At 44.8% G+C, this 25,683-nt stretch overlaps 1 protein-coding gene across 1 annotated transcript in view; it reads right to left on the bottom strand.

The window, feature by feature from the left end:
* The window catches only part of MED12L (mediator complex subunit 12L), a 625,295-nt gene that overhangs the window by 403,214 nt on the left and 196,398 nt on the right, over positions 1–25,683 (bottom strand). Inside the window, 1 exon segment of the mRNA XM_056807762.1 lies at positions 165–459. Coding sequence (XP_056663740.1) covers positions 165–263 — 99 coding nt within the window. The 5' untranslated portion in view covers positions 264–459.

The following is a 25,683-nucleotide window of genomic DNA, read 5'->3' on the forward strand; positions in this document are numbered from 1 at the left end:
ACGCTATCCATACTGCCCTCCCTCCCCCTCCCTCGCACTACTTCGGATGCCCGCTGGGCAAACTTGGCCCCAGGTCAGCGCTGCAGAGCCCTGGCATGGGGAGGGGGGAGGGGGTATAGCTCAGGCACTGGAAGGGGAAGCGGGGCGGTGGCGACCGGGCTTACCTCCTTCTGCTTCGGGTCCTGGGGGTAGACGTCAGGCGGCCCGAGCCGGGGTCGTTTCAGAGGTCTCTGCTCATAACTGAGAAGCCCGAAGGCGGCCATGATCTCTCATGTTAACCGGAGAAATGAATGAGAGTTGGAGATGGAGCAGCCGCCTCTGAGCACCAGGGAGCAGCACTTTGCAGACAGACTCCCTCCTCTCTCCCTCCCTCTCTCCTCCTCTCCCTCTTCTCTCTCTCTCTCTCGCTGCAGGAATGAGCAGGTTGGATTCTGCCGCCGCCGCCGCCGCCGCCGCCGCCTGAAACAGACAGACACCCACAGCAATTGAGCCGCCAGCCGCACGCACTGCCCCCAACGCTCCCGCCGCCCCCCACCCCCGCCAGCCTCGCCCCCTCCCCGGCCCCCGTCTCTGCGAGTGAGGGGCCAGATCTCGGCCCGCGGCTAACCTCCGCCGCCTTCCTTCTCTTACCTCCGGAGCGGGGCGGGCTGAAGAAAGCGGGGGACTTCTCTGACCCCTTGGAGACCCCAGCCCAGCCTAGCCCAGCCCGGGGCTGGGGAGGGAGGGAAAATTAAAAAAAACTTTTCTTTGCAGCCCAGCCCCAAGCTGAAGTATTGGTAGGGCGCATGCAGCTCCGGGCTGAGTAGGGGGCTGCTTACCGAGGCGGCTGCTGCTGATGCCGCCGCCGCCGCCGCTGCTGCGGGGAGCAGCCCTGCCCTGCCCTCCTCTGCCCTGCCCTGCCCTCCCCTTCAGGCGCAGCCCCAGCTCCCCGCTCCCCGTGGGCACCGCCGGCTCGCCCCACCGCTCCCCGCCAGGGCCCTGGATGCTGTCACCTGGACACCGACCTGGCCAGTGCGGAGGCCCGCGGGGGACGGAGGAGGAGGAGGAGGAGGAGGAGGAGGAAGGGGACAGGCGGGGCGGGGGGCGGAGGGATGCTCGGCTGCAGGGAAGCCGGCTAGTCCCTCCAAGACGCCTGCGAGCCTCCCTCCCACAGGAGCATCCAAGCCCGCCGCTGCCGGGGAGAGGAGGAGAGAAGAAGAGAGGAGCGGACCGCGGTTCCGCCAGCGGCCGCCGCTGCAGAATGCACGGGGGAGTTCTCGCGGGGGCCTAGAGCCGGCTTAACCCTTTCGGCTCCCCTCCAGGGGCTCACTGGGCACAGGCGGGGTCGGGGAGGGGGAGGAGGGGCTGCGATCAGTGCCGGGTGAAGCCTACAGGCTTCCCCAGTCTCGCCACCCCCCCACCGCACCCTCCCCGCTCAGTATTCTTCCTCCTCCTCCTCCTCTCACCGACCCCCCCCCCCCCCCCGCGTTGCTGCAGCTCTTCACCTCCGCCTCCTCCTCCTCCACCTCCTCCTCCCCGGCAACAGTTTACCTGTTGGTCACTGGCTACAGGGAAGGGGCCAGTGGCTGTGGCCGTGGAGGCGGCCCCCCAGCTGCCGCAGCCACCATTGCAGCACCCCCGCTGGACCCCGGGCGCCCGCTCGGTGCGTTCGAGACGCCGGAAACTTTGCCCATCGCCTGGAAGCGACAGGCGGGATGGCAGCGGGTAGTGCCCCCGCGCAGCCGGCGGCTCCCTCCCCCCCACCCCCACGGCCGGGTGCCGAGCCGAAGCGGCCGGCTTGCGCCCCAAAAGCAGCCCGGGCTTACTGAGCATGCCCAGCTCCCCGGCTGCTGGAGCCGCTGAGGAGTTTCTCAGCGCGGGGAGCTCACTTTGGACTCCATTTCTCCGGGTTTTCGCGGTAGCAGCAGAGGGGTGAGAGAGAGGGGGGCAGAGCCTTGGGTCCAGCCCAGGCATTGAACCTGAACGTGGAGAGAGAGGGAGAGAAGGAGGCGCGCTGGGAAGAAGACGAGGTCACCACTAGCACCTATCTCTTGGTAGCTCTCCCTCCACGTTGCCCTTTGCCAATAGGAGAGCTCACCTAGGCTAACTACCCTTCACCTTGGAGACCACTTTCCAAAGGTCCTGGGGGGAGGGGAGTGCTATGGGAGCAGGACCTGCAGTCCCCACCCGATTGTGTAAAGAAAAATGCAGAGCACAGCCTGAGGAAGGTTTGGGGTCTGCATCCCATTCAGAGGTAGTCCTAGACTCCTTCTGGGAAATGCATCTCAACCAGTAGTATTGCATGTTTCTGAAGAAAGATGGGGACAGCCACAAAGGGTCAGAGGACTAGATTTCAAATCCCATTTTGGCCTCTTGTGACCTTGGGCAAATCATTTGCTGTCTCTGCCTCAGTTTCCTCATCTGTAAAATGAGACAGTTGAACTGGAGAAACTCAGGAATCCTTTCTGGCTTCAAATCCATGTTCCTATGAAGTAACCAAAGACTGACTCCCTGATTTTAAGGGAAGCCTTGAGGAAATATGATAATATAGAAGCTCCGTTCTCCCTCTACCTTCCTCTTCCCAGTCCATTAGGGTCATCAATGCAGACCTGCCTATGGCTTCAAACCTCATTTTCAGTAAAGGCCACTCAGGCAGGTTGCAGAGTTGGAAGGGGGCCTTGGGGATCCTTTAGCCCAGCCACCTCCCATTACAGATGAGGAAACTGACAAGGCAAGGCCATTTTCTCACCGTAACTATTCTTGATGCTGTCATTTCTCCTACTTCTGCACACATCATCATGGGGAATGCGAATGCTACAGCCTGTTCAAGGCCACCACCCAGTGTTTTCCATTTCTCTTTAGGTCCCTTACCCCTTGGATTCTTTTCAGATTAATCATTTTATTAAGCTCCCACAGGGTTCCAGGTATGCTGCTAAACGCAGTGCTAAGCTAAGATTAAAAAAAAGTATCAACAATCCCCATTCTTGGGAGTTTACACTCTGCTATACATAAATTGGTACAAAGTACATACCTAGTAGATGGAAAGTAATTGGGAGAAAGGCTAAATTAGCATCTGGGGGGAGGGGATCTCCTATAGAAAAAAAAGACATCCTCTAGGTGGCAGAGTATATATAGATACATATCTCTAGGCTATATATAGTATATAGCCTCTCTATATAGTATGTATGTGTTTATGCAAAACATATACAAGATAGCCTTGGGGGAGGGGAAGTACTAACAGTTGTCAAGACCAGGAAAGGCATCTTAACACTAGATGGACCAGGAAGGTCAAATGATGCAAAATTTTCTTTTGAAATAAAAAGCTCTATTCCATCTCTCTCTGTCTCTCTCTGTCTCTCTGTCTCTCTGTCTCTCTGTCTCTCTGTCTCTCTGTCTCTCTCTCTCTCTCTCTCTCTCTCTCTCTCTCTCTCTCTCTCTCTCTCTCTGTCTCTCTCTCTGTCTCTCTCTGTCTCTCTCTCTCTCTCTCTCTCTCATGGGGAGAGCACTATGCCATTTGACCCAGCTTGGTCCTCTAAAGTATTTTCTTGAACTCTAACCTTCTGTCTTAGAAGCAATACTAAGTAATTATTCCAAGGCAAGAGCAATAAAGACTAGGCAACTGAAGTTAAATGACTTGCCCAGGGTCACACAGCTAGGAAGTGTAAAAGGCTAGATTTGACTTCAAAGAATTTTTAAATTCCTTTTCATCTGGTCTGTCTCTGGAAGGAAAGCAGAGACTCCAAGAGGAAGAGATGTAGAAGAATTGTGTTCTAAGCTGGGGTATGTACAGAGGCCGAGAGATGGAGGGAGGATGGGTGTTGGGGGTGAGAAACAGCAAGAAGTCAGGCTTGGGCAGATAAGTGACATGGTAGAGAGAGCCCTAGGCTTAGAGTTAGGTGGACCTTGGTTCAAATGTGGACTCAGACACTTCCTAGCTGTGTGACCCTGGGCAAGTCATTTGACCCCACTACGTAGCCCTTACAAAGCTCCTCTGTCTTAGAATCAATACTAAGTATCAATTAAAATGATACTTAGTATTGATTCTAAGGCAAAGGTAAGGGTTTAAAAAAAGTCCAACTTTGATTTGACCCTAGAGTAGAGGGCAATATTGTGTCATAACGCCAGAGCATGGTCAAGCCAGGTTAAGCCCTTTAAACACCTGGAAGGACTTTATACTTTATACTAGGAGTCACAGAGATCCTGGCCTTCCAAATTGCATCTCTGAGTGAGTCCTGGTAATTGAAAAAGAGATTGACTTTGGGGATGGAAGACAGGATGGAGTCGTTGAAATCATTATGTAATTTCCTCAATTCAGCCAAGGCTGATATTTTTCTCTTCAACTCTGAGCGCAGTTTATTGTCTAGCTGCAGGACCTGAGGTGGCACCGGTGAAAGATCTCCTACAATCAGAGGATCTGGGTTCAAATCCTTCCACATACACCGTCTGTGCAAGAAGGTTGACAGCCCTGAACCTTAGTTTCTTCATCTATAAAATATCTCTTCTAATTACAAATCTATGATCCTTTGACCTGATCATAAGTCCAGTGGCAACAACCCCCCTACTCTCCTGACTGGCAATGCTTCCTGTGGCCCATTATAGGAAAGACCCACCCACCAGCACACCTCCAGCCACACTTCATTTTACTCCCTGGCCAGCTTTGCACAGCCAGGCTGTCGCTGCCTATCTCTTCTACCCTTCATCCATCTCCTCCTTTCTACTTTGTTGTAATTGTTCAGTCGTTTTCAGTCTGACTCTTCATGGCCCCATTTGGGGTTTTCTTGACAAAAGTACTGAAATGGTTTGCCATTTCCTTTCCCAGCTCATTTTACAAACAAAGAAACAGAGGTCAACAGGGTAAAGTGACTTGGCCAGGGTCACACAGCTGGGAAGCATCTGAGGCTAGATTTGAACCCAGGACCTCCCATCTCTAGGCCTGGTTCTCAGTCCACTGAGCCACCCAGCTGCCCCCCCCCCAGAGCATATTAAAGTATTTCCTTTACCCCCCCACACACACCTCCCTAGCCACCATTCTCCCATTTGAGTAATATTCCTCACTGATAAATTCCTAGATGGGTGGGACTGTCATCACTTTCCCCCTAGTGCTTAGCACCTGGAAAGTACCTACTGAATGCTTTTTCATTCATTTATTTTGTGTGGTTGTGAACCTCAAGGAAAAGGTTTCAAGGTTAATTCTTTAAGGGTGTGAGGGAGGCCTGAGCAGGAAACTGCCTGGCCTTGGAAGTTCAGAACCATAAATATGGCAAGATCCCAGCAGCAGTGGGTACCAGATAAGAACTTAGGGGCCAAGCAGACCCCAGCAACATAAAAATGTCGTGTTGAAGTTCCAAGAATAGTATGTAACAGATAAGGGCTGAGGGGAGCCATACATGCTGGAGAGTATATAAGTCCCAGCATTCAGGAGGAAAATCAGAACTCTCTTGGCTGAGCGCCCTTGGTGCGCACCAGATCAATAAACGACCCTCTTGCTTAATTGCATTGCCTATTGGTCTTCCATGGTGGTGGGCGAAAACCTGGACCCTAACAGGAGCAGTTAGGCAACACAGTGGATAAAACATCAGGCCTGGATTACAGGGGATCTGGGTTCAAATCTGTCCTCAGATACTTTCTAACTGTGTGACCCTGGGCAAGTCACTTAACTCCTTTTAGATCTTAGAATTGATACTAAGACAGAAGGCAAGGGTTTAAAAAAAATTTAATCCTTTAAGGTTCCAAGATATTAAATCAATATGGACACTTCCTCTACTGAAACAGAGCCCAATCCTTAGTAAGAATCAGTGAATTCTTGTGCTATGGTAGAAAAATTCCTCCTCCTCTGGCTAACTTGATGCTAAGCCCCACCCCCAAGACTTAGCCAGTCTGCTATTGTATTTATGAAACCACAAGAATTAAGAGGAGGATCTTAGTGGATGTTCCAACTTTTCACCTCTGTTTAATTTCATGGGTGAAGCTGCTAAGGGGCAGCCCTGGATAGGCTGCTGGACTTGGAGGTGTGAGGTCCTGAGTTCCAGTCCTGCCTCAGACATTTACTCACTGTTTGACCCAAATCCTTGAAACTTTCTAAACTCTAGTCAAGCAGCCAATCAGTCAACATTTAATAAATGCCTATCGCGTGCCACACAGTGGGCTAAGTTCTTCACCTTTTTTTAAACTCTCGACTTTTATTTTGGAACTGATACAAAGTAGAAGAGTGGTGAATATTAGGCAATGAGGGTTAAGTGATTTACCCAGGGTCACACAGCAAGGAAGTGTCTGAGATCAAGTTTGAACACTAAACTTACCAGTCTCCAAGCCTGGAACTCTATCCACTGAGCCATGTAGCTGCCCAATGGGCTGAGTTCTAGAGATACAAAAAAGAGTGAACAAACAATGCCTGCCTTCAGGAAGCTTACAATCCAACCTGCAAAGAAATTTAGAAAAAGCACACCATCTGTCAGATAAATGGAAAATAATCAAAGAAAAACACTAGAATTAAGTAAGAAGGATTAGGAAAAGCTTTAAAAGGGAAGGAATTTTAGCTGTGGCTCAAAAGAAGTCAAGGAAGCCAGTATGTGAAATTGAGGAAGGAGAACATTCTAGGAACGGTGGACATCAGGAGAAAATCCCCAGAGCCGAGGGATGCGGTGGCTTGTTCACCAAACGGTGTCATCAAATAGTGCGTGGTAGGGAAGGGGCTAAGAAAATTGGAGAGTTAGGAAGGGTTCTGGCCACCAAACAGAGGACTCTGTATTTGATCCCGGAGGCAATAGAGAGCTCTAAGAGTTTATTGAGTAGCAGGACGACATGATCAGACCTATGCTTTAGGAAACTTTAGTGGCTGAATGCAGTATGGATTGGCGTGGGGAGAGACTCAAGGCAGGCAGCATCACAGATGGTTATAATAAGCCAGGAGTGAGGGGTGGCACTGGCAGAGGACAGTAGGGCTCTACTTATAAGATGTTGCAAAGGTGGCATCCACAGGCCTTGGCAACAGATGGAGCATGGGGAATGGGAGAAAGGAATCCACAATAACTTAGCTTCTCATCATGGTATTGCCCTCTACGGTAGTAGGGAGAGCAGGAAGTGGGGTGGGGGGAGATTTAGGAAGAAAGATGAGTTCTGTTTTGGACATACGAGTTTAAGACATCCTGAATATCCAGTTCAAGATGTCGGAAAGGCAGTTAGAGATGCAAGATTGGAGTTTGGCAGAGAGACTGAGAATCAGTGGCATAAAGATGAGAAGAAATCCATGGAAGCGGGGTAGTCGAGAGGGAGAAAAGAAGAGGGCCGGGACAGAACCCTGAGGGACACTATGGTTCAAGGGTATGATGTAGAAGAAGATTTGGCAAAGGAGCCAGAAGGAACTGTATGGGAGAATCAGGAGAGAACAGTGTCTCAAAAATTAGGGAGACGTGTAAAAATGGGTTTGAGAATAGCACCTACTTTGCAGAAATTCTGTGAAGAGCAAATGAGATAATATATGTAAAGTCCTTCAAAAACCTCAAAGCACTACATAAGTGCTAGCTATTATCCTTATTAGTCTCCATCATCTCCCTTCTCTCCCTTCAAGGACCTCAATTACAATTTCTTTGTGGCACTAGCATTCTTCCCTGAGGATAGTGGAAAGCTTCTTAAAGTCTGCCACAGGGGCAGCTAGTGGCTTGAGAGGCAAGCCTAGAGATACGAGACCCTGAGTTCAAATTTGACCTCTGACACTTCCTAGCTGTGTGACCCTGGACAAGTCACTTAATCCCCACTACCTAGCCCTTATAGCTCTTCTGCCTTGGACAGTATAAGACAGAATTACACAGTATTGATTCTAGGATGGAAAATAAGAGTTTAAAAAAAGTTTGCCACCTTGGACTGAGTTTCTAGTCTCTCCTTTAACTCAGAACTACAACATAAAAGCAAATGGGGATGCAATTGATTAGCAGAAAGGACAAGTGGTCCATGCTACACCCACCACAAATATCTATTAAGCATCTACCCTGTGTCCTTAACTAGACACTGAGGAAGATAAACAATTGAGAGAATACCCAATCCCTACCCTCAGGAGATAACAGTAGAAGAGGGGAATCCTAATGAAGAAGTGCCTTCAGAAAAGGGTCTTCATCGGGGGCAGTTGGATAGCTCAGTGGATTGAGAGCCAGACCTAGAAACAGGAGATCCTGGGTTCAAATCTGGCCTCAGATGCTTCCCATCTGTGTGACCCTGAGCAAGTCACTTAACCCCCATTGCCTAGTCTTTCCCACTTTTCTCCCTTGGAACCAATGCACAGTATTAATTCCAAGATGGCAGGTAAGGGTTTTTAAAAAAAGGAAAGGGTCTTCATAGCTACTATCCCCAAATTATAGACTTGACAGTCTTGAATTAAAGGGAAAGGAGCTACTGATCAAACTATGCCTTTTGACTCTAAAGTCCCAGTCCTTCCCACTGTACCAGGCTGTTCTGTTCCCTAGTAACTGGTACAAGGTCATCCTTGTCGTATATGTTGACCTGAACTCAATGCCCGATGGCTGGAGGAAGGCTGAATTAATGATGTATGTTCAGAGAAAGAAAAAAAGAAATGTGCTATTACTAAGCCTACACTTTGTCCAGGATTCAGGTATGTGTGTGTAGCAATGAGTAGTTTCCAAATATAGTCTTAGAACTGGTTGGCTGTTGCCCTTCATACTTGAAGGAGGACCAGAGTCACATCACTGATGATGTCTTCTGACTCTAGAATTAATTGAATTGAAGTGAGGCAGAGTGTCACAAAGTCATTGGCCTGGCCTTGGCCCTTCTTCCAGTAAGACAAAAGTCAGCCCGGGCTGCAGTGGAAGACCTCGGAATCTTTGATGTCTACACAAGCTCAAAGAGCTCCACGGCACCCGCCATCATGTTCATTGAAACAAATTGTTTCCACCCACTCCTTCCCTCAGTTGAATAGACATCTGCCTAACTCACTGATGGGTTTGGGGCTCCATTGTTCACCCTCAACCTGGTTTAGCCTGCCTGCTGTGAGATGGAACCTGCAGCTTCTTGGAACCATGGGTGAGAGCTGGGTAGCTGGTAGACACCAAAGGAGGAAAATAGTCCCCAAAGAAGTGGTGGTTAGGGAAGACTAGTTAGTACCTCTGCTGTAAGGGCTTGCCTAGAACTAACTCAAGTCTTGATGGACACCATCTCTCTTGGCTTTCTCTCCTCCCTGATTGGCAGGCTAGAGTAGAGTACCAAGCTTCTCCCCAAGCCTTCCTTTATCGAGGGCAGACACTGGACTTTGGGGCTCAATCCTCTCTTCATTTGCTCCCCTTGGTGGTGTCAGTTCCATGGAACAAAATGGCAGTGTCCCTACAGAAGCTTCTCCCTGGAGTCATTCTCCCCTTTCCTATCTCTTTTCTGCATCTCCTACCATTTGACTGTAAGCCCCTTGAGAACAGGGACTACCTTCCTTTTTGTTATTTGTATCCCTAGCACTCGGCATAGTGACAGGCACATAGTAGGCACTTAACAAATGTTTACTGAATCAGAAACCATATTGTCTTCTGCACCTACAAGTACTAGTCAGGAACTTCAACCAATGAATCAATCAATGCATAAAAAGGCATAAGAGAGTCCTGCCTGACTCCACTGATCAGCTTCCTCCTTCTCTTCCTCCTCCTCTAGCTGCTTCCTTTTTCTTTTTTAAAAACTCTTACCTTCTGTCTTAGAATCAATACAAGCATAGATTCAAGTGATAAAGGCTAAGCAATTGGGGTTAAGTGATGAGCCCAGGACCTCCTTCCTATCTCTTGGCCTGGCTCTCTAGCCACTGAACCACCCAGCTGCCCCTCTCCAGCTGTTTTCAAAGCTTCCCAAGAGCCTATTTTGTACTCTTCTCATTCCCTGCCATTCTCTTTAATCACTGATCATGTCTGGTCCTCATAAGATGAAGCAAGCATAAGGTGGTAGAACTGTCAGGATGAGTTTGGTACCCTCTGTAGTGCCTTGCTAAAATAGTTGTTTACACTAGATATCATCAGCTCAGCATTTACAATCCTCTCCTCCCCAGCCTCAGCCTACCTTTCAATCCCTTCTCTAACGACTTTCCAACATCCCTTCCCTTCAGCCAGGTCCATTGTTAAACTATTCACTGATCCATCATTCCTGGTGTTTCTGGAAGAGTCTGGTATTGTGGGACGGGGACTGAATTGTTCTTAAGATTAAATGTGGATTTCTTAAATTAAAATTGTATTAGTAAATTTAAAAATGCGTTAAATCTTAGACCTGGGTTCAAAATCCTAGCCCAGTCCCTTACTACTTGTGTGATCTTGAGCAGGTCACTTCCCATATCTTGGCTTCAATTTTCTTCTGTAAAAATAGAGGGTTGGACGAAATGATTTTTATGGCCCTTTCCAACAAGAGCTATGGTCATACCACCATACCTTAGGCTGCCCCAACCCTTTGTTTAAAGCTTAAGCTCAAATTTGGGCTGCTCTCTGGACCATTTTTCTATTTGCCATCTTGCTTTTCTCTCTCCAACTCCCCTATACTTGTCTTCCCCCTCACTAGAAAGTAAGCTCCTAGAGAAGGCGTGTGAAAATGGGGACTCTTGGTGAAGCTTTGAAGTGATCCAGCCATTTTGGAGAGCAATTTGGAATTGTACCCAGAGAGTTATAAAACGGTGTATATACTCTTAGACCCAGAAATACCATTGCTGGGCAGTTTCCCAAGAGATCAGGGAAAGAGGAAAAGAACCTCTATGTTCCAAATATTTATAGTAATTCTCTTTGTGGCAGCAAAGAATTGGAACTGAGGGGACGCTCATCCATTGGGGAATGGCTGAACCAAGTGCAGTCTATGATTGTGATGGAATACTATCGCGCCAGAAAGAACCAATGAACAAACTGAATTTTTAAAAGCATGGAAAGAAGGAATGATGCGAAAATGAATGGAGCCAGGAGGACATTGTACACAGCCACAGAACTAATGCTGGAAGAGTAAACTGTGAATGTTACCTCCAGAAAATGAACCAAAAGGTAAAACATGAAAGATTTCATTGACAGGACCGTGTTGGCCTCCATGATGCTATCTATCCTCTGAGATGCAGGGAGGGTGGGGAAGAGCTGGGACACTTGTGGATGCGATTATGTATACATGAAGGAAAGAGGGGAGATTTGTGATTTCATTTGTACACTATCTTTTTCTTCTTCGTATATAGACATGCTTATATTTTTTGATTTTGTAGACATTTGGAATAATAAAAGAAATTTTGGAAAAAATATAAGAAAGCTCCTTAAGGGTAACTCATTTAAGCTCATTTAAGGGGGGGCAATAATGGCCCCTAAAGTTTTCTACTTCCTTCAGAGAATTTATTTTAAATGAAAATTTCTGAGTTCAATTATAATAGCTCCAAGTCCCTAATTAGAAAGGGCAGCTAGGTCATCTTCTCGAGTTCAAATCTGGCCTCAGACCCTGGACAAGCCCCTTAACCCTGCTGGCCTCAGTTTCCTCATTTGTAAAATAAGCTAGAGAAGAAATGGCAAGCCACTTGCACAACTTTACCAAGAAAATCCCAAAATGAGGTCGCAAAAAATCAGACACAACTGAAACCACTCAAAGACAACAAAACCCTAATTAGGAAAATTTCTAACACCTAGGCAAACTGGACCCTCTTGCCTTCCCCTACTATTTCTGTGTTTCTAATTAATCCCTGGCCTTTAAGTGGCTGAGGCAAAATTCTGTTTACTGGAAATACTTGGATAATGAACCAGATTATACTCTAGTAAGGTAGTTATTGGGAGGGCAAGTTGGGGAATGAGCTGACCTTGCCTTGTGTGTCTTCTCTCAGCCTGGGTCCTCCTCTTGAAATGACTGCAGAGCCAAGGACTCCTAGATACTGCGTTCTGCCTCCTGGAATCCAACGCTCAGCATCTCCTTTTCCCTCTAAATCTGGGCTAGCTTCTGTCTTTGATACAAATTGCTTAGGGTGTAACCGAGTCTTTCAGACAATGGCTTTGATTGATTCAAGGAGGAGTTTGGTCCTGTTCACCCTCAGCTGGATTGTTTGATTCAATCAAACAGTGCTCTCATTACATCTCATCACCAGAGCCAAATGGTCACTTCTAACTCCATCCTTACATTTTATTTACTTGCATTGGTATTGCCAGGGCTTAGCACAGAGCTTGGCACCTACTAAGCGCTTAGTCAATTAGAGACCTCAGAATGTAAAGGACAAACCTGGTAGACAGATGGTCCTGGACCTCCAGTTGGGAAGACCTGGGTTCATATTTGGTCTCGGACACTTACTGTGTGGCCTTGAGCAAGTCATTTAAATTCCCTCAAGTATAAAAAATGGGGATAATAATAGACTTAATTCCCAAGATTAAATGTGATAATATTTGTAAAGTACTTAACACAGTGCCTAGTGCACAGTAGGTGTTTTATAAATGCTAGCTATGATCATAATTACATTATGTGATTTCTGCCTCTACATAAATATACGTACACATATATGTATATACATAAAACACTTTTTTGTGTAAAGCCATCTTTCCGGGTCAGGCAGTCTATGGATCATAAACTAGTCTCAACCTTAGAAGTCAACAAACATGATGCCCTCATTTTTTCCCCCAAAGCAAAAGTACTTATTGAGATGGCATAAGAAGAAGAATGGCTAGAAAACACCTTCCTATGGGGGAATCCTCTCCCTGAAATGGAGAAAATGGGCGTTCACCTGCCTAGCAAACAAACACCCTAAATAAGCACATACTTAGGAAACACAAGTATCCAAGGAAACTTGGAGCCTGTAATGTTCTTGGGTCTTTTTATTTTCACTACACTCTTGGGCTGCTCCTCAATGGGTGTGGTATCTCTGATGGGCTTTTTCCTTGCAGGACTTGGTGTTTCTTTCTAAATTTCTTAAAAACAAATAAATAAAACACCTTACCTTCTGTCTTAGAACCAATTGGTTCCAAGGCAAAAGAGTGGTAAGGGCTATCCAATTGGGGTTAAGTGACTTGCCCAGGGTCACACAGCTAGGAAGTGTCTGAGACCAAATCAGAACACAGGATTTCTGATGGTCTAGTGGTTCGTCTGGACCACTTGGGTTTACTCCTTTCCATAGTTCAAACTCTTATAGCCAGGGCTAACTTTCTCTCAACTCATAAAACTTCACTTGTCTTGGAGCTTGATTCACTGAACTTTCTTCCTGCTGGGTGTTATCTCCTACTGGCTGAATATCTCCACTAGAAGACTCTATGGTGCATGGAGGTAAAGGGGAAGAGGATTGGTTGCCTTTCTATAGCAATCTTCTTCTTTCTTTCTTAGCTGATTCAATTCTCTGCTCAAAGAACTCACACTCTTTAGAGCTGTCTGTCTCTTGCATCAATTGCCTTCCTAGAGAGAGTAACTTGCTTTTTAAAAAGTAAATTACACTTTTTTTTTCCATTAGCAAATATCTATTTTCACTTCCTCCCACCTTCTGCCCTCACTGGGAAAATGAAACAAAAATAAAATCTTTTTAACGAACATGCATAGTTAAGAAAGACAAATTCCCACACTGGCCAACTCCATCTATTTCTGAATCTATGTATGTATCAATCTGTCTATAATTGGAGATGACATAATATATGATATATTTATAAATAATATATGATATTTTATAAATATATAATTCTTTGCCCTAACTGCATCACCTCTCTGTCCCAAGGTAGCTATTATTATATATCATCATCAGTCCTCTGGAATTATCTAAACCCCTGTTTAGAGGTCCAGTAGACCTAAAACGCCATCTAGCCCATCAAGTCATTTTACAGAAGAGAAAAATAAAGCCTGATCAGGCTTGGTGATTTGCCCAACATCACCAAGGTAGTATGTGCCAGAAGATGGATTTGAACTCGTGTCACTGTCTTGGGCTTCCACCAGGCTAGAAGATTGCCTATAGCTTCCCCCCTTCATTTGTTCCATTAAGTTTCCTTCCCTGCCTATTTCAGTCCATAGTCATTTCTTCCTTCTCTGTACTCCATCACTCATCTTGACCCTTAACTCTAGACTTTATTGGGTCATTATTTAAACATTTCACATCTCCCAGAATCTCAGAGACGGAAGGACCTCAAAGGCCATCTTGTACAACCCATGGCCAATCGGAAGTCCCTCCTACAGCATTTCCAAGAAATAAATATCCAGTCTCAAATGGAAGACCTTCAGCAGAGATAATTCTTGTTCCTCCAGGTGAAGGATAGTGGCATTGTATTCTGTCTCTACTTCTCCCAAATAGCATTAGGCACATGAAGGTGCTCTATTTCTATTTGCTCAGTAGATGAGTAGATGTTGTTTCTGAGGGATCCCTCCAAATCTTGGGGCCTCAATCTCAGCCTCAAACTAACTACTGGACTGAGAAAATGTCTCTTCTTCAATCAGTTAACTCTATCCGTATTGTAAAAGAAGATGACTGAGGAAATGTGGTCCAGCCCATGGTGAATGTTAGACCTCAGAGTATGGAGGATGAGTTTGATGCTGCTAGGATGTCAAACAGACCCTTGCTCTGAGCCTAATTCTACTATGGATTTCAGATTTTACTATTTTTGGTAGCCTCCACCAAAGCCCACTTCTGACTCCATTTTGACACACGTGAGTCTGGGTTCTCAAAGGCTATGGCACCAGTTTTCAGTCCTCTTCCCTTTCCTACCAAAGTGAAAAGACTTCAAATATGGATCCATCTGTCAACTGGGGACCAACCTAGTTAAGGTTCAAGAGGCACCTCACTGGAGTGTTTTAAAGCAACAGCTCATTTTTTAAGCCACAACTTTAAGAGACCAGCGGCTGAGTCAAAGAAGAATTATTCCTGGCATGGTGGAAGGAACGAGATGTATACTCCTCGAGGTTAGGGACTTTATCAATTTAACTTATTAGAAGCCTCAGCACAGTACGGTTTCTGGTACATAGGAGGTCCTTAATAAATATTTATCAGTGATTTGCCTGTTGAAGAAGTGCCAATATAATAGTGGCAAAATCCCAAGTCTTTGGAAATTTAAAGTAGGATAAAAAATCCTCAATTTAAACTTAATAACTGAGACTTTAGATATTTTCTAGCCTAGCGACCTAATTTTACATATAACAGCAAAGAAAGAGATTTTTAGGCACTCTTATTCACTCTCCTCCTACTGACTCATTGCTTAGAAGAGTTTTTTAGTGTAAATTTTCCTGCTTTGTCCTCAAAAGTTGTAATAAAGGAATCCAAAATTCTGTTAGTTTTTAAGTTCTGAGCCCACAGTGTGGGACAAAAAAAGTTCTCAGCATTGAATCTCTCTCTCTCTCTCTCTCCCTCTCCCCCCCCCTCTCTCTCTCTCTCTCTCTCTCTCTCTCTCTCTCTTCCTCTCTCCCTCCCTCTCTCTCTCTCTCTCTCTCTCTCTCTCTCTCTCTCTCTCTCTCTCTCTCTCTCTCTCTCTCTCTCTCTCTCTCTCCCTCTTTCTCTCTGTCTATCTCTCTTCCTTCTCCAAGGATACTCATCCTCATTTGCTTGTTTCCTGGATCATATAGATGAGGTGAACATGTTTATAAAGACATGGTAAATATTCAAGACAAAAAAAGGATAGATGTTCCCTATGTCCTGAGGGAAAATGCTTCAGAATCCCAAGCAGGAGTCTGAGGGAGAAAAAGAAGTCTACATCTTGGGATCCATAGTATGGGAGGGTTCCAGTGACAAAGGGCCTTCTCAAGACCTTTATTAACTTATTAACTTATGAAGTCTCAGGGCCAGACTAGACCCTGCTTCTTAGTGTCTGTCTCTGATGGCACTTCTGCTCTCCCATTCTCTATGAGGCTTCTCTTGGCCTCCCCCAGCTCCATGACGGCTTTTAACCATTATGTCTTCCTTGTCTTCCTCACGATAACTCCTGCCCTGACCTCCTCAGATTGGTTTCTCTTCACCCTGTTCCATTGCCCATTGAGGATAATGATGGCGAAGACCCAGCATTATCTAGCTAGTGCCTGAGTTTGGATTTGAACCCAGTTCTCTCCTGACTCTAGACCCAGTGCTCTATCCACTATACCACCAGCTACCTTATTTTTTCAGCCAGTCAGGAAGCTTTCTTCCTAATTTATTCAAAGCATTTATTTCTAATTCTGAAAATTCCAATTCTAAAACTTTCTAATTTATTTAAAGAACTTTTTTCTGCTCTTCATAAAGGAATGACCTGGCACAATCACATTTTTTAAAATTCCTTTAATGTCTCTTAACTGACCTCTTTTCTGTGATTAATTCCTGGGCTTTCAGAGACCTTAAGTATAGATGAAAAGACTGAGACTCAGGGAGGAGTGGCGACTTGCCCAGGGTCCAAAGATAGTGAGTAGCTGAGTTGCGATTTGAACTTGGGTCCTCTGACCCCATATCTAGCTCTTCCCCCATTAATCCTATGGTACATCATCTCATTCCTCATAGACCCTTGCCCGGTACCAGGCTTGAGGTCATATGGATAGACATGGGCTAGTTATTATTATTATCGGTGCTGGATCACGTACATTAAAGACAGAGGGGAAGCTTCAGAAGACAGAGCTTAGTTCTGGCAGAGTAGCCTTAGTGCAGATAAATTCTCAACCCAGAGACTGTAGGTGAAGTAATTAATGTCTCGGGGCACCCCTGTGGAATTAATGCTTGTCCAGGTGTATATATATATATATATATATATATATATATATATATATATATATATATATATATCACTAGGTCTAGTTGACAAACTGAGTGGATGTTGTTGGATTTTTTAAAAATTTCTACCGCGTTTGACGTCAATCCCACTTTGCTTAAATGTTTGCCTTAGTCCTGCTCCTGAATTCACCAGTAAAACTTCCCCCTTTCTCTCTTGCCTGTTAGAGAAACAGGATAATGAAAATGAAGTGGGGCCAGGCCAGAAGAAGGGGAGCGAGTGATTGATTAACTATGGGACAGTATGTATTGGCCATGTTCTTGATGCTGTCTTTGACATTACTTATGGGGATGTGAAGAGTACAGACATTACGACTCCGCGGGGTAATTCAGACACTAAAGGAGTCGCTGAAATATGGGTTCTTAATAAGATCTCCGTAGAAACTGGGGTGAGTTCCCCAACTAAAAGATCAAAGTGTCAGAAAAATAAAAAAGTAAAAACAAAGGACCAGGCGATGAGGTGAAGGACAGCAGCCATGAAGACTCTGGAAGATAAGCAAAGTCTTTTTTCTTGTCCAGAAAAAAAAAAAAACAACCAAAAGTTACAGAATTTCCTTGAACAAGGAGAGGCAGGGAGTCAAGGACGTGAAAAGTCAAGCCTGGGTAATCTATATCAAAGAATGAGATAAGAAAGGATTGGAAAAAGCAAAACTAAGTGACAAAGCTAAGGATAGAAATTCATTTTTCAAAATGGTGCATCCTGCATAAAAAAATTTTCTTTCCCAATAACTGGATTGAGCAAAGACAGGATGATCGAGTATTTGGCAAGTGTGCAACATTTAAAAATTTGCTGCCAACTCCTTGTTTTCCATGGTAATCAGGGAGCAAGGGAGCCAAGACAAACTCCAGGAACATTTTAAAAAATGTATAATGTCCCGATAGTCCTGATTTTCTTAACACCACACCAGCTCACCAGGATAGCGAGTAGCAACGATGACCAATCTGAGTTTTACCACGTTATCTTTCTTTTGGGCAAGCGCTGGCAATTCTATTGATTAATACAATTATTAGAGTAAGAAAGAAGAGAAGCAAAAGGCCTGGATAATCTCCAAATGAGATAAGTCGACTGAGAATAATCTAATTAATCAATCAACAAACACTTATTAAGTGTTTAACACATGCCTGGCACTGTGCGAGGTAAAAAGAAAATAATCCCTGTCCTTGAAGGGTTAACATTTTGGAGACGTGGGAGAAGCATGTATAAAATACATGGAATATCCAAGCCATTATAAAATAGTCCAGAGAGGGGTTGTTATTCGATCATGTCCAACTCTTTTGGACCCTTTTTGGGGTTTTCCTAACAAAGATACTAGAATGACTTCCCATTTCCTTTTCCAGCTCATTTTGCTGATGAGAAAACTGAGGCAAAAAGGGTTAGGTGACTTCCCCACAGTCACCCAGCCAGTAAATGTCTGAGGCCAGCTTTGAACTCAGGAAGAGGAGACTTCCCAACTCCAGACCAGACCTGGCATTCTATCCATTATGCTACCCATATGTCTCTATTTCTAGAAACTAAAAAGTTTCTAGTAAGGCACTAGCAATTGGGGAGAACAGAAAAGGACTCACATAGGAACTAACACTTAAACCAAACTTTGTTGGGAATGAGAGGATCTAAGAAGTAGAAATGAGCCCCAGAATTAATAACAAACGTGTAAAGTATTGGACCCTGTTTACAGATTCAGGGGATCATTGATTTGCAGGTGAGAGACCCCCCTCATTTCTCCAAGGACACTCGGGCCCACTGAGGACCTTACTTGCCCAACATCCTATTGGTAGGAAGTAGAAAAGATGGAATTCAAACCCAAAGTCCCCTGATTTCAGATACATATTTCTAGATTATTTTCTTGACTTCAAAAACTTTTTTTCACTCCATTAAAAAGGAAGATTTGGCCCATGCCAAAGGAAGAGAGCTGGATTTATAGCAAGAAGATTTAACGTTGAAACTCAAATCTAACACTTCCTAGCTACATCAACATCGACAAGGTCACTTAAATCTCTTGAGTCAGTCTCAGTTTCCTCATCTGTAAAAGAAGGGTATCAGACCCTTAGATGACTTACATCTTCCCTGGTTCTAAATCTTGTGAACTCCTACTTCCTCCCTGACATAGTTATCTCCCAAATCTTTAACTTCTTCTCCAATCCATCCCATCACTCCAGGTCAGAGTTTTCAGGGTCCAGACAGTAGCAGGAAATTTAGGAGTGACCATAACGCGTAGTGAGCCTGGTGGGAACTCGTCCAGGTCCAAAGATACTGATAGAATTCAGACAATGCGGATGGTCAATGGTGGATGCTGCCGGTTCAGTCTAAGGTTCTTAATTGGATAGCAAGAGATAGGGTCTTCAGGGTAGGTTTAGAATACAAGACAGGCACAGAGACCTCAATCACAAGAAAAAAAAGTGATAGATTCAGGTATCCCTATCCTTGAGCTGAGATCCATCCCCATGAAATTCTGCTGTTCTCTGTGCCCCAACTCTGGGTGGTTTGTTGGCACAGCCTGGCACAGAGAACTTTCTTGGAGATACATACAAGGAAAATCAATGCAGATACACTGGGAACATCTGCCACAAACACTAGACCTTGCCCTCCCATCACCCGAGCTGCACAATTCCAGAACAAGGAGATCTCACCTGATTCTCTCACCTTACAAGAGGGGCAAAGGGGACTGGCTCTTCCCACCTTTATGTGCCCATCAGAGACGGTCCCAGCATGGATCAGAGACTGATGCCTTCCCTCCAGGCTATCTCTGCAGCTTCTGTGCTGGCTTCTCCTAAATAGTTCTATCAATGCTCAGGCTCCTCCCTTTTCTGATCTCACTGCACATCCCTAGAAGGCAACAGCTTGTACTTTTCCAAGAGGAGGGACATCCTGCCTTCTTGCTCAGGCATGTGGTCATTCCCATGACTGGAGCACCAGGCTGGGGGTTCCTTTGCCTGGCACCAGTGGTCTTTCTTAACTTTCTTTCTTCCCTGGGCTATGCTAATACCCATTCCAATAACTGCTTTTATTTCTGTGGCCTCGGAGATATGACCAGGCTGGGCTTGGGGTCAGAAAAATGGGTTTAAGCACCACCTACGGCACCATGCTCTCTCAAAGAGTCAGTGGAGCAATATGGTGACTCCAAAATGGCTGATGCCATTTTGGGCAGCATTTAGATGGGCAAAACATCCAGGATGATTAACGTGAGAATTCCCCTGTGCTCTGCCTTAGTCAGAGAATATCTGGAGTCCTGTGTTCTATTCTAAGTGAAACACTTTGGGATCTAAGCATGACATTTTGAATCAAATGAGATATTAGGAAAGTGCTTACTTAAGCACAGTCCTTGACATATACTAGTTGCTTAATAAATGCTTATTGCCCCATTTTCCCCTTTTTGACTCAGTTTCCTCATCTGTAAAATGAAAGTGTTGGACCCAATGTCCTTTATAGCTCTAGAATATGATCCTATGATTCCTTCAGGGTTCTGCCAAGAAGGATGGAGTATGGACCCAGAATATTCTACTAGCCAGGAGCTTCTCCTCATCCCTCTGAGCAGGAAAATAACTATCAGCCCAATTCTTGTCCTAGACCTCATCTCACCTTTTCCCCTCGCTTTTTCTTTTTCTTTTTTCTTTTGGCTAGAACAGCAACCAGAGACAGACTTGAGCCCACTGCCTTGGATTACCTTCTGCTAATATGGTAGAGTTTTCTCTCTCTTTTTTTTTAAACCCTTACTTTCTGTCTTAGGGACAACTCTAAGACAGAAGGGCAAGGGCTAGGCAACTGGGGGGTAAGTCACTTGCCCAGGTGACATAGCTAGGAAATGTGTGAGGTCAGATTTGGATCCAGGTCCTCCCAACTCCAGACCTGGCACTCTATCCATTGAGCCACATACTTGCCCCTAATATGGTAGAGTTTTTCAGGAACCAAAGATCTACCCTCAGAGCTAGAATGTACAGTTTTTCTGCTGGAGCCAAGAACCATAACAAAGGACTGATATGAAACCTTAAGGCTGCAAATTGTAGTTCATACATTATCTCATTTGATTCTCATAACAAACCAGTGAGGCAGGTGCTATTATTATCCCCATTTTACAGATGAGAAAACTGAGGCTGATAAGTAATTTGCTCAGGATTGTATAGCTTGCATGTGTCTGAAATAAAGTTTGAACTGAGGTCTTCCTGAATCATATCCCACCCCACCATCCACCCTACGGTGGCTCATAGAATAAAACCATATGACATGACCGGACACATCACAAAAAAGTCACCCTTCAATCAACTTCTGTGGGCAGAGGAATGAGACCTTAAGCCACAGAAGACAAGCTTCCATTGGAGGAGAGACCCCAGGGAACATATCTTGGTGTCATTGCTGGAGATATTACTCTGAGGGCAAGTGATCTGAGAAGAAAAAAAGGAATATCATTTCCCCTGTTGCCTCAGAAAGATGGGTAGAGCCATATGGATGGGATCAAGAAGCAAACTGTCCCAACTAGAGGGGCTGGTTGAGTGATCAGAGTGACATGGATGGAATGTTCCTGATTTTTAACCATGCCCTAGTATTGGGAGTTCAAGGACTAAATGAGCAAACATGAGTGTGTTCTCTTGACAAGTGTAGCTTCCCAGATGAGCTTCTCTGATCAAGGAACAGCAACAGGGACTCATTAGTTAAGAGGGGCCTGAATGAGTTATCTGTGGTTCCTTGATGATGGATAGCATGGGTCTGCAACCCAAGCAAAATCACATTCATTTGTAAATGCCTCGTGCTTAAGGACAAATTAGAGTTATATTAACTTTTAGCACAAATTCTCTGTTCTTGTTAAAAAAAAAAGATACATAGGCTTTTAGCGGAGTGCAACTCAAAGTGTGTCAGTGGGGTAATATGGCAGCCAAGCAAAAATTAATTCAATTTAGGACAGTATTAAGAGGGGTAAAATGAGAATTCTATTGTATTCTACCCTGGTCAAGAACATCTAGAGTCCCGAGTTCAGTTCTGAATATAACATGTTAACAAGGATGAATTCATGTTTGATTTGGGACTTGGGTTCAAATGACCAGTTGGGCATTTACTAAAAGTATGGCATTCTGAGAGTTTGTTGGTCTCAGTTTTCTCATTTGTGAAATGAGGGGATTGGACTAGACTTCTACGGTTATTTCTAGCTTTAAATGTTATCTTAAACTAGAGTAGAAGGAGACCAGGAAGGTAAGAGTCTTTGAGATCAAGTAAAATGAGGCTTCATTGAAGGAACTGGGGATATTCAGTCTGGAGAAGATTTAAAGAAGATAGGAGCTCTATCAAGGGATGTCATGTAGAAAGAGCATGGCAATGTTTCTGGTTGCCCCAGATGGCAGACCAAGGAATCCAGGGATACTGGATAACCAGTAGAGGTAAATACGTAGAGGTGACAGAGAGGCCCATTTTGTCTTATGTAAGGAAAAAATTCCTGATGTTTAGAGTGGAATGGGTTCTTTTTTAAAATAGTATTGTTGGGTTTTTTCCTATTAGAGGTCTTCAAATGCAAGCTAGATGACCATTTGTTGGTGATGCTTTAGATAGTATTTGAGTTTGTGTACAGTTTGGACTCCAGGGCCTCTGAGGAGTCTTCTTACCTCGGAGATCTGTGATCCTGTGAAGCCCCAAGCAAGAAAGGACAACCAGTCCCCATTTGCCCTGGAGGATGGTTTCTGATGACCATGTGACAAAAGATATGCTGGAAGAAAGCTGGGTGAAAGGTCTTGGCAGGAAGCCCACTTTGCCTATGTACTCTTTGGCTCTCCCTGACTCCCATGAAGTTATTATGGGATGAGTAGATGGATGTAAAAACTATCATGAGATTGAGGGAAGGGGGTAGAGCCAAGGGAGCGATGTGAGATGTGAAGGGCCATATGTCACATTGGAGGAGGAGGAGGAGAAGGAATGATGGGAGAGTGTGAGGCTCTTAGCTGCTAGTTAATTTGAATTGCTCATTGGGTACCAGGTTCCTGATCTGTAAATGAGGGAGTTGAATTAGATAGCCTCTGAGGTTCCTTTTCTAGTTCTAAAATCATGATACTAAGTCACTTAATCTTCCTAGACCTCAGTTTCCTTGACTATAAAATGAGGGGGTTGAACTAGATGGCTTCTGAGGTTCCATCCAGTGCTAAATCTGTAAATCTAAGATCTGAATAGGTGGTGCTGTACAGATAGAGTGCTGAGCTTGGAATCAAGAAGGATCATCTTCATGAGTTCAAATTTGGCCTGGGACACTTACTAGTTGGGGCAAGTCACTTAGCCCTGTTTGCCTCAGTTCCTCATTGGTCAGATTTGCTGGAGAAGGAAATGACACCCCACTCCAGTATCTTTGCCAAGAAAACCCCAGAAAGGGTCACAGAGCCAGACGTGACTGACCAAGGACTAAACAAGAGTGATTTCTAAAATGTGGAGGTTGGACTAGGTATCTTCTAGCTCTAAAACCAGGATCCTGTAATTAAGAGTTGTTGTAGCCAATAAATCAATCCCCCTAGCCTACATCTCATCAGCAGACCTCTACTCAAAGTCATTTCAGCAAGATGGGACCTCCTAGCGCTTGTGCTCTGCTGGCATGAGTTTGAGGACTCTTCCTGCTAGAATGAGGCACTGGATCAAGATTCTTGTGGAGTTGTTGGGCTAAGTGGGAAACAAACCTGCCTAATGCTGATATAGCTATCTTTTCCTGTGCCTAAGCTTCCCCTCCCAGCATAAGATGAGAGGGGACCAGTGCTAACATCTGGAGTTCTTGCAGCTGTTCCTTTAGCCATTGCCTGAAGTTTCTGAGGTCCTCTAGAGTTACAGGAAGGACTGGTAAGCTTTATGATGCTGCAGTTACCACTGGGGTCCCCTGACCTATGACATAGACCATCTTGTGAAGAGGGAATGGTTCAGAAGAATATCAGTGCAGCTGTTGCTGACCTTGGGACATACTTCATCAAAGCCCTCTGAGCCTCTGCAACACAACCCATAGAAGATGTGATTGGGGACACAACACAAGATCGCACAAATTCAGATGGAATGGAAAGCTGTCAAACAGTAGGAGATCTTCATAGTCGCAATTTCCTTGGAAGGGTCTTAGTAGGATAGACCTGGAAGGTTAGCTCAATGCCCTCATGTCCACATGTAACCCAAGTAGTCCCAAAGCCCATTGGCATGAGACTCTCCTTATTGGTGGAAATCAAAGCCCTATATCTTCATGGGGAACAGAGTGGAGTTGGTGAGAACACAGAAGAGAGAAGAATTCGCCATCTCTTCCAAGTTCTCTGGAGTCTCTTGGGACTCTGAAGTCTCTTTGGGAACTTCTGGCTTCCAGTTTCCAGAGAGAAGATGGATGATGGCAAGCCCACTTCAGATCGCTGAAGGGAAAGAAGAGCCGATATTAGATGAGCTGGCAGTTTCCATCATGCCTCTATCCCAGCTGGCTACACTCAAGTCTGTAGGGAATGTCCCCTTGGGTGAGATGAGAAACTCTCTTGGTGGAGCAGAGATACCTCCCTCTCAGTGGGTGAGCTCCTTCACTCTGTAGTATCTGAGAGAGATTCCCCTATGTATATTTTCTGATTTCTTTTACTACAAACCTGAATAAATGAGTTGTTTTGCTATTTGCCATTTGTGTGTTCACTGTGGAATTGGGGTTTGGTGCGAAAGGGGTCAAACTGTGGATATCAAGCTTGAGTCCTCCTTTCCCCATTAATGGATAGTGATTAGATATTTAGCTTGGACCCGAAATCCACATCCACTAGACTAACGGTACTGAAGAGAGCAGATAGTACAATTCTAGCCTGGTACCCCCCTTCTCTGAAGAAAGCAGAGTGACCAAGCATCCGGTCCCAATCTCCTGCTTCTCCTTTGTGGAAAAAAAACACAGATGGGATTCAGAAGGGGAGACAGAACAAGTAACTTGTTATTGTTATTATCTTTCCAATAAAAAAAAATTGGACCAGATTCAAGGTTTTGTCAACATGGGAAACTTATGATGAAGAAACTCCCTTCCTGACAGATATCAGCACTTGTGTAACCTAGTGTCAGAATATCTAGCTGGACCATTGAAGAATTGAGTGACTTACTCAGGATCACATAGTATATGTCTTTTTTTTTAAAACCTCTTACCTTCCATCTTAGAATCAATATTATGTGTTGGTTCCAAGGCAGAGGAATGATAAAGGCTAGGCAATGGGAGTTAAGTGACTTGCCCAGGGTCATGCAGCCAGCAAGTGTCTGAAGCTAGGAAGCTGCTCCCCATTATATGTCTTAAAAATAGGTTATCTAGATTCCTAGGTTAGTTCTCTATTTTTTTGCCTTTGGTATCAAAGTCAAAGAGGAACAGGGGCCACCAAATCTCTTAAGAATTCCTATGGACTCAATTTTGACATAGTTTAAAAATGTAATATTATCAGGGGCAACTAGATGGTTCAAAAGATTGAAAGCCAGACTTAGAGCTGGAAGGAAGGTCTTGAGTTCACATCTATTCTCAGATACTTCCTAGCTGTGTGACCCTGGAAAAGTCTCTTAACCCCCAATACCTAGCCCTTACCACTCTTCTGTCTTGGAACCAGTGCATGGTATTGATATATAAGGTGAGGGTTTAACAAATTTTAATGTAATATTATCTGTGTTATATTGTATTTTTATTTACTCTGTTAAATATTTCCCAATTACATTAAAAAAATCCTTATCTTCTGCCTTAGTATCAATTCTAAGACAGAAGTGCAACACAGGGTAGGTGATTAGGGCTCAGTGACTTGCCCAGGATCACCCAGCCAGGAAGCATCTGAGGCCAGATTTGGATCCAGTTTGACCTGACTCCATGCCTAGGTCTGTATCCACTGAGCCATCTAACTACTCCCATAATTACATTTAATAAAACCCTTATCTTCCACCTTAGAATCAATACTATGTATTGGTTCCAAGGCAGAAGAGCAGAAAGGGCTAGTCAACGGGGATTAGGTGTCTTATGCAGGGTCACACAGCTAGGAAGTGTCTGAGGCCAAACTTGAACCTAGGTCCTTCTGACTCCAGACTTGGCACTCTGTCCACCAGCTGCATCCATAATTATATT

The sequence above is a fragment of the Monodelphis domestica genome, chromosome 8 (assembly GCF_027887165.1).
Source record: "Monodelphis domestica isolate mMonDom1 chromosome 8, mMonDom1.pri, whole genome shotgun sequence".
NCBI classification, from domain to species: Eukaryota; Metazoa; Chordata; class Mammalia; order Didelphimorphia; family Didelphidae; genus Monodelphis; species Monodelphis domestica.